The following is a 9503-nucleotide window of genomic DNA, read 5'->3' as shown; positions in this document are numbered from 1 at the left end:
ACACTTGACCTTTTTTTGGAGAAGGGAATTTTCGAAATTGATTTATTCTATAAAGCCGCTTGTATCTTGAATATTATTTTACACATATTCAAATCTATATAAAAATCTAACAGTTCCTAATAATACCCTAATTATGCTATTATAACATTTTCAAAAATTATAATTTTAGTATTCTTTATTAATTGTTTAATAATTATAAGAAATTTCGTTGTTAATACTCAATTATTGACATTATGTTCCAACTTATTAACCCAATAAAATGTTAACAACGAAATAATAAAAAAAAGTATTAAGTGCAAACCTTCAAATCGTCCAAATAACTGATGATTATCGTCTTTTATAACGAATCCTACAATTAACAACATTATATTGCGTTAATAACATTGTTACAATATAAAATTAGAGAAAACAAAGAACGCTACAATAAACTCAAGCCCAGCCATCTTGGTGTAGTGATTTTGGCGGGGTCTATATTTTCCCGCCCAAGTTTTTCTGACGTTTTTATAAAAAAAATGTTCATTTTATGAAAAGTTTCTTATCAACAAATTCAAAATGATTCTTGAAAGTAAATATTTATCGTTAAATGCAATCTGTATAACACAATCTAAATTTACATCGAATAGCGTTCATCAAAGCCTTTATATTTTTCGTTGAGAAGATGTAAAACAATGACGCAATTGCATTGTGGATGTCAAGAGAAAGAGAACATTGACCGGATTTACTCTCTATTGGTCATGTTTTTTTCTTTAAAAAAAAGTTGATTACCATCTGTAGTTATTATAAAAAACTACTTTATCGATAAAAATGAAAAGCGCGAAAGTCGATCTAACAAAGGACGTAATGTGTTTATATTATGTGGCTTCATATCGGTGATGACTAAATTTTAGAAATTGTATATGCTATCATTAATTCTATATGGCACTTTTTATTAGTGCGTAGAACCTTAACATTGAAAATTCGTAACGGTTTTTTTTTCGAAACATCAAATATTCCATTTATCTTTGTTTCAAGTATTGTGCGATTATAGATTCATTTTCTTTGTGATGTACAAAAATGTAATTCGATTGTTTTACAGTGAGTTTTGATAAAAATCTTAAGATAGTTAATCTAGAAATAATCATGTCTACTATTTCATGTAACAAGTATTACATTAACTCTTCGGAAATATCTGACGAATCTGATGTATTCTCAGGATTAAGAAAAAATGTAAATATAAAAAAAATCTATACATAAATGTTTACATTCCAGTCAGTAAAAATAACTTGTATTATTTTTTTAGTGGTGTTGTATTTTAGAAGAGATAATAGAATGCCCGATTTGTATGAATATTCCATTATCAAGCATATACCAATGTACAAAAGGTCATAGTATTTGTGATATCTGCAGAATGTTAGTAATTAATTGCCCAATATGCCAAGAATGCTTTATAGGAACTCGTAATCGATGTGTAGAAGAAATTGTAAAAAAATTGGAAGATATAAAAGTAAATATAAATTTGTAATTGCTAATTTTTTCATATTTGCTTCTCGAAGTTTTAGTTGATTTTTTGCCAATATAAATATATTATTTATGTTACACTAGATCTTTAGTTCATTTAATTATTAATCTTCTCTTCCAGTCATTAATATTGGATCCTTCTAGTGACGTCGAAAAATGTAGCAGAATACAAAAAAAATCTGAAGGAACGCAGACTGAAAAAATTTCAATGGTATGTTATGTGGTTTAATTTTATTTTTGTACCAATGAGTTAATTAATTTGATTTCTTACTTACTTATTATTGTTATTAACATATAGACAAAAAACTGCATTGAACCAGTATTTAATGATACACCGAAATTAAAACAACAAAAAAGATTACAAAGAAGAAAAACTCTATGAAAGTTTTTATCTTAAAACAATATATTTTTGTACTTAATCGTTAAATAAGTAGTCATTTCTATCAATATTAATAGTTAAAACACCATTAATGAATATTTTCATATAAAAAAATATAAATTCAACTTAGCTAACACTAGTATTTATCACGAATAATCGTTTATAATCAGCTAAAACTTATATTTCAGTAAAATTCAGTGTGTTTTATGTGCACAAAAAGTATCTTTATAGTACATTCATTTAAAAAATAGATTTATTTGCTGTGTAACACGATAAAAGGAAGCTTGGAATTTTTTTAATAAAAATTATCTTGATTAAATACTGCAGCTAAGGGCTACGTTAAGAAAATCTTCAAAGCCGATATTTATTACACCTGTTTGATCAGTATCTCTATTACGAAATGCCTCTGGAAAAGTTAATTCATATTGATTAATTATTAATAGACAAAAATAAATGTATCAATTTTTTACTCTTACCTGTAAATCTCTGAATTTGAACACATAATACGATAAATTGATCAACTGTTATACTTTCATGATTATTAAAATCACTTTTTTGAATTAAATATTTTATAAATTCAGGACTAAATCGGTAACCCATTTGAGTAAAAGCTGCTGAAAGTTCATTTTCTTGAATAGCTCCAGAGTTATCATGATCAAAACCTCGAAACACACCTAACCAGGCATTTATATAATTATAAAGAGCTTGGAATTCATTCAGATCAATTGTGCCTTTTTTCTCTTTATCGAACATTCCTAAATACAATCAAATATGATTGAAATTCGTTCATTTAAATGCATGTTTAGAAATGAAAAATTCAATTAATGCAAAGAATGTAAAATCAGTCTATTATATTTATTATATAATATAAAATAATTAATTTGAATTATACCAATCATTAGATTACATGCTCTGTCAGAAAAAGTTCCTCCTTGACCATTAGCAAGAGCTGCTTTTAATTCAGTTGCACTTATTTTGCCACTACCATCTCTATCTACTGCAGCAAACCATTGCTGAACTTCTGGTTGAACTTGAAGATTTTCTGTAGCACCATACATTGCTCCCTAAATATTTGATGACAGTAAACAATTCATCATTATTTTTCACATAAAATAAATATTTGTTTATAATTGAAATGTTATCTCTACAAGAAGGTTAAATATAATTAAATAATTAGATAAACGTACCGGATAGTCCATTAAACTTTTAAATGTGTAGAAGACGTTTGCAAATTATGCCAACGTTTAAATAAATATTTGAAACTAATTTCAATGATTTATAATATTTATGAAATGTCAATCAATCCACTTTATAAAATTGTAAGCACTTGGTCTAAGTATTGATACGCTGATTGTCATACAACTTAATTCTGATTTATCAAATGTTTGTATTCAACAATATTTAATAAAAGTAATATAAGTTCAATTTAATATATTAAATACAAGTTATTTGTTGATTAACAATTGAAAGTTTAATAAAGAAACCAAATTTTTACAAATTGGTCGTTATTTGCGATTGTCATGATACCTACTGGAATGATCAAGAACTCGCTACTTAAACGATATACAGTTATTTTCGTCGATAAGTTTGGCATTATTAAAAAAAAGCAACCTGAAAGCTTCAAATAATAAATAATTCCATTTATATGAATAATAATTATTAAGATTGAAAAGTATTTTTAACTAAATGTAATTATATCATCAAAATTTAGAATTTCATGATAATTCAACTAAAAATACTGATTGAAGAGTACTCTTTGGATTACCTTGACCTAATTATTGTCTTTGATCAAAGAGATATTTTCTTCATCCTTGACATTGTTTTAACAAAATTTATATCCCCATATAAGTTATTTTTTTAGTTGCTATATATTTGAAAGATAACAGACAAATACATGAATTAATATACAAATAGCTGGAAGCAATACCTTTGAAAAACTTAGAAGTCGAAATCATTGTGGAGATTAATTTTTAGCACCCAATTTTCTGGAGTACTTACCTCTCAGAAAAATATCTTCTAAGATACTTGGACACTTTGGAAAGCAAAGTGCCATATTTTTAAGTGGAGAAGGTAGGTTTAGCATTAATTATAGCATTATTATTATCAAAATATTTTATTTCAAAATTTTCTAACATCACATTAACATCGAATTTATTTTCCATGATATAAAAAACAATAAAAATGGCACTATTAAACCTATATACTTGTACTGCAGTGAAATATCAAGATTAATAAATGATTGTTTATTCTTCATAGGCGTTTGGTTTAAAACTTTATTAAGAACCTCTGAGGATTTTTTACGAAGAGTTTCATGCTTTTCTTCATCATACTTTAATGCTCGATCGAGAGCTTCATTAAGACGACGAACAAGAAAAGATTTTATTTGTGGAATACGCACCAGATGACGCATCATAAATCTGTAAGAAGATAATTAATGAGATCATTATAATTATACAATATTCAGGTAATTAATATTCTTTTCATTTGATTAAAAAATAATAATCAACATTAAAAAATGTAGAGGAAAAAGATTCTATAAATTTTCTTATATAAGTGATCACATGAAAATGCAAAAATGTCAGTATAAATTGAAACGTTATAATTATTTTTAAGTTACATACTTCGTCACATAATACATTATCCAATCAGAAGTAGTGAGTAGAGATTGCAGTCGTGGCATGTTTAATTCCAGCAAATCCGTAAGAAATAATAAATCCACTTCGTAAGAGCTACCAGGAAAATAATACTGATTACCTTCATGCATACATCTCATCATGTGTTCCCATTCAGGACTTATATTACGAAAATTAGGTTTCACCCAGTAATCTATAAAATCTTTGGATCGCATCTTAATGTCTTCTAAACTTCCTCGACAGAAATTGAATCTGAACAAATTCAAGAATTGTAAAAACTAAATTCCTATTTTTTACATACAATCAAATATATTATTACTCGTCATTAATGCCGAGGAGATATCCAATTCCTCTCCAGAGATGACAAAATGCATCTAAATCTTCATCAACATGATCATGCACTCCGAATTTGTCAGGATAAAGAATCATTAGACACACAAAAGCACATTGAGTGGCTGACATATCTCCTTGGTTTAATCCTTTAGGCCTTATACCTCGAAGTTCACTTATAGTATAGGGACATTGTCCAGGTAAAGCCACAGGACATGTTTCATTAAAATCTTTTAATAATGTATCTTTTATTGGCGACCAGGTCTTTGGAAGTGTTCCAGCGTTTTCTATTTCTTCATAAGTCATACTATTTAATTTATTTCTAATAGCTTGATGTAGATGGTTAACTGCTACAAGATCTTTATAAGCTGGTGATCCTTTAGTCCAAGGATCACTATTATACCAATTCCTTATTCTGGTACTAGTTGATAGATACCTTGAAAAATTATGTACGTAGTAAAAAATTGCACAATTGTCTGAGCAGAAGAATCTCAGTAATTACCTTTTGAATGCAGTGTAAGGTTCAGACGATTTTTGAGTAAGTATCATTGGTTTCAAACCATCGTCGAACGAAAAAAGAAGGAATAAAGCCAGATACTCAGCAAAAAATATACCGAAAAGATTATCTCGAGCAAATTTTTGACCCCTTGCAAACTTCTCACGATCTAACCATTCAGGTACTTGATCCGGGAGTCTTCCAATGTCTTCACTAAATAAAAACCCTGCGGTTATTATTCTTAGAGATTCTGGTTCATTTACAAAATATTCGTCTATTGATTTTTTTATGACATCATATTTTTGCTCTTTTTTTAGACTATTAACTTCTGAGGGCAAATTGTTGTTAAAAATTTCATATATTTTTGAAAAGTCCCCTTTTTCATTTGCTTTATTAAAATTTAAATTTTTGCCCTCATCTGAAACTTTCATCCTTGAATGAATTTCATTTTCATTGCTTGGATTTGCGTGCTTCAATGTTTGTGTACTCTTCACCGGTGATCCTAGGTCATTGCTCTCTTCCAACGTAATGCTTTCAATAAAACAATTCATTGTGTCTATTGTTTACTTAGTTCCTGTTCAATGAAAACAAAACAAATATGACGACTTTTATGCCTGGAGATATCATTAGTTATATTAGTTAATAATTATAAAATTTTTTTTTTTTGATTAATATTACGCACTATTGCATATTATAATGATGCAATTTTTCTCCCACAACAATTGTTCTTGTCTACTGTATTATAAAAATTTATTATAATTTGAAAAACTCTTGACTAAAGCACTTTTTGCACGCAACTGACAACAATACTTGACGTCTTTCTGCTTATATAGCAACTGCGTCTAATAGATATATACTCCTTCTCTCCAACCACGCTTAGACTAACTGGAATAATGTTGGATTAGTAATCACTTAAAAAGAAGGAGTAAAACAATAAAAACAACATGACAACATTTTTTTCAAAACTCCACTTGATTTATGAATCAATCAGTTGTTGAGGCAGTTTTTGTCCAATGGCTGCTATGTGATGCAGTGTGCTGAAACTTATGATATCTGCTTCTGCAGCCAATCATCGCTTTAATAATGTTTCTACACAAATATTATTCGTTATGAATCTTAAAATACCCGTTTCTCCTTGATCAGAAATTTTTTTGCATATTTCTTAGGAACTTATCATTTCTATATAAACATGTTGATGATCATCATCCTTCTTATTCTCATTGTTTAACTTTTTCACTGAAAGAAAACATTGTTTCGGTTATTTATACAATGTTTATTTAATTATATATTTATTTATTCATAAGTAAAAACTATTTAGAAAATCTATAACAATTTTTATTGTGTTAAAAAAAACTAGCTAAAAACATTTAATGAGTTATTATTGCTGATTGAATCATTTGTTATACTTTGCGACATTGAGTCATTAAAGAGTGGACTATGGCGATAAAAGTTCTATCTTATCGCAAATAATTTTTCTATTTCATAAAACATAAAATATTTAAATAAATTTTGACGTAAATAAACTTTGTTCAGTAGCATGAGATATTCTGTTCAAGTTGCATAATAGTGCGGAAAAGCATTTTACTATAGAGTATACTGCGAGTATAAATATAATTGCAACGAACTCTAACGCAAAACCTAGCTCTAACTGAGAAAATAATTTGACATTAATAATATAGTTGAGCAACTGACTCATCTTTTTGAATTATTTTCTTTTTAGATTTTTTTCCGCAAAATTTTGTCCTAAAATAACCTTTTTACTTTTAAAGTGAAACTCCTAAGGTTATATAACAAAAAAAGTATATATTATCAAGTCAATGAAATCAATAATTATTGCAGAATACATTGTAATGTGCAAAACATCTCATTTACCCTTGACAAAGCTGCTGTCCTTGATATTTCTTTAACATTGTATTCAATAACATATTTCCATCCAACATCCGCGCGCATGTCCTTAACAAAATCTTTCTGACCTTGACCTCGAATTTGACCTAGGTAATGGTCCATTTCCATAACAACTTTTTATTCTATTCATCAATTATTTTTTTATAATTTTTTCTTACCTTTCAAAGCATTCAACAGATTCATTTTTAAAACAAACTAATAAATAAAAATTTTTTCTGTTTCAGGTTGAACTTTTATTCAATTATGGTAAAAATATTATTAATATTTATTAAACAAAGAACTAACAAAATTTCATATTTTATGTTTTATTGGAAAATACTATTCAACGAAGCAAATTATTATTCATATGAATTATGATGTACATTTTCAAAGATTATATAAAACAATGTATGCATAAAACATTAACACAGAAGAAATTTAAATTAGTGGGGCGATTGAATGACTAGCGATCACATATGATGAAAGTTCAACTTGTTATCGACAGTAAAATATGAAGAATTATAATGATAATTTACTCTAGAATTATTTGTATGCTAAAGTAATGATTGTAAATTGGAGAGACTGAATACAATGGCAAATAACACGTGTTAATAATGAACTTTCAGGGATCATTAATAAACTATCAACTCACGAGAGGAGATTTCCCGTTCAATTGCAATGTTTGTGCATAACTGTGATATAACTAAATGTACCTTTAAGCATCGATCGATCACTTGCAAATATAGACATCCATTCTACTGGACATGCGCTTTGAATTCAATAAATTTTTGAATAGTTAAAACAATTCCCAATAAATCTAAAGTTAACGAGCAACAATCAGACGCAAATAATTTTGTTAATTAATACTATTGTGGAAAATTGATTTTCAGTGATTCAATAACACTGCTATTTTGATTTTAATCAAGAATATTTTACATCAGAGCTATTGTGGAAGAAAAATGAATTTTAAGACAATGGAATGGAATGAATAAATTAAGAGATAAACAAGTGAAAATGGACAAAATAAAAAACTAAAAATAAAGTCAAGAAGCTTATTCAAAATGTTATAACTTTCCTTTATAGTTTCTACAGTTTTAAATAAGTAATTTATTTTAAGCTCCAAAATTGGCAAGCACCCCAACAGGATGCACGCATCGAGAGTGCTGCCAATCTGATGTATTCAGCTCAGCAAGGATTATAAAGTAAAAAAATAAAAAATTACGAATGAAATAAAGTTTTTGGAGAACGGAAGTGATTTGATCTTACTGCGGTGCCCTTTTGTATAAATACACTCATGCTTACATGAGCAAGCGCGCATAAATCTGCATTTTATTTTCATATTATTACCAAAACTTCAGCTCAAATTGCTTTGAATTATAAAATCACTTCATCCAGTTTTTTTTAAAAATTCAATTCAAGGATCTTCAAGCTATATTAAAAATTCAGGAAACCTTTTAGAAACTCTCTTTCACTTTTGTTAAAATATAGATACGCAGAAGTTTCCATGCTTTTCAATTCAATGAAAGCAATTGTTGAAAAATTAAATGATGTATGCTTTTTATGTTTGTGACAAAAATTTGAACAAAATTCTTTTTAAAGTATATTATTAACTTATAAGCTGTATTAAAAGAAGGGCATGTACTTAAAAAATCGTTAAAAAGCAAAAACATGACTCTTACTTTTAATACCACCGAATAAGTGAATTCTTGGATGCAGTGAACTACTTATTTGGTGGTGGCTAATTTCTGATACAGTAGATCGGCATTCAGAGTGATGAACTCGTGTCTTGGTCTGCATGCAATATAACACGACTGCCGGCTGTCGCGTGCCATGTATGCACCTGTCTCCCCACTACTGAAAGAACCTCTTGAATATATTTCAAGAGTCAGACGGAGAAGCAGAAGGCAACTTGACTTCTACCTAACTTGTCAGCTGCTTTGCTGCTGCTGCTATACTATACAGCTGAAAAGAACGATGATGAGGGCGATGGAAAGAACTTAGAAATATGTGGCAATTATATTGCATGTATTCATATTCATATTCGGTTTGAAAAATCAAAAGGTATTCATAATTGAAGACCTCTTGTTGATTAACGAAGTAAAAATGTAATTAGAGAGAAATCTCCATCGTTATAAAAAAAGTTGTATGTCATATTGAGAGAAAAATTTTATTTCTATAAATAATGATAATAATCATAATTATAATTATATATATACTTGCCAAGAAATGCTTTAAAATAATGAATTGAAAAAAAATTTAATTTACAGCATTAATATAAACTGAT

At 28.0% G+C, this 9503-nt stretch overlaps 3 protein-coding genes across 7 annotated transcripts; 1 reads left to right on the top strand and 2 right to left on the bottom strand.

The window, feature by feature from the left end:
• The first annotated feature begins 876 nt into the window (after window positions 1–876).
• On the top strand, window positions 877–2077 carry LOC118066005 (E3 ubiquitin-protein ligase sina-like). Its single transcript, XM_035081691.1, has 4 exons — window positions 877–1206; window positions 1280–1483; window positions 1619–1708; window positions 1796–2077. The coding sequence occupies exons 1-4, from the start codon at window positions 1120–1122 to the stop codon at window positions 1877–1879; spliced, it is 465 nt and encodes a 154-aa protein (XP_034937582.1). The 5' UTR covers window positions 877–1119; the 3' UTR covers window positions 1880–2077.
• A 34-nt stretch (window positions 2078–2111) lies between these two features.
• Pef (Peflin) lies at window positions 2112–3390 on the bottom strand. Its single transcript, XM_035081690.1, has 4 exons — window positions 3064–3390; window positions 2769–2940; window positions 2353–2631; window positions 2112–2282 (listed from the first exon to the last, which is right to left on the bottom strand). Exons 1-4 carry the CDS (start codon window positions 3073–3075, stop codon window positions 2191–2193), a joined length of 555 nt encoding a protein of 184 aa, XP_034937581.1. The 5' UTR covers window positions 3076–3390; the 3' UTR covers window positions 2112–2190.
• Window positions 3391–3973: 583 nt separating this feature from the next.
• LOC118066119 (uncharacterized) lies at window positions 3974–9040 on the bottom strand. Of its 5 annotated transcripts, none has more exons than XM_035081919.1 (6): window positions 7208–7326; window positions 6018–6571; window positions 5342–5949; window positions 4829–5275; window positions 4498–4761; window positions 3974–4293 (listed from the first exon to the last, which is right to left on the bottom strand). In XM_035081919.1, the coding sequence occupies exons 3-6, from the start codon at window positions 5884–5886 to the stop codon at window positions 4011–4013; spliced, it is 1539 nt and encodes a 512-aa protein (XP_034937810.1). In that variant the 5' UTR covers window positions 5887–5949; window positions 6018–6571; window positions 7208–7326; the 3' UTR covers window positions 3974–4010. The 5 variants fall into 5 exon arrangements, with proteins under 5 accessions (XP_034937810.1, XP_034937809.1, XP_034937808.1 ...); XM_035081918.1 differs by having other exon boundaries at window positions 5342–5909; XM_035081917.1 differs by having other exon boundaries at window positions 5342–6220; window positions 6288–6571.
• Window positions 9041–9503: the final 463 nt, after the last annotated feature.

This window comes from Chelonus insularis, unplaced genomic scaffold, assembly GCF_013357705.1.
Source record: "Chelonus insularis isolate UGA/USDA-ARS -01 unplaced genomic scaffold, ASM1335770v1 contig_326_pilon, whole genome shotgun sequence".
NCBI classification, from domain to species: domain Eukaryota; kingdom Metazoa; phylum Arthropoda; class Insecta; order Hymenoptera; family Braconidae; genus Chelonus; species Chelonus insularis.
This window is presented reverse-complemented; position numbering and strand designations above follow the sequence as displayed.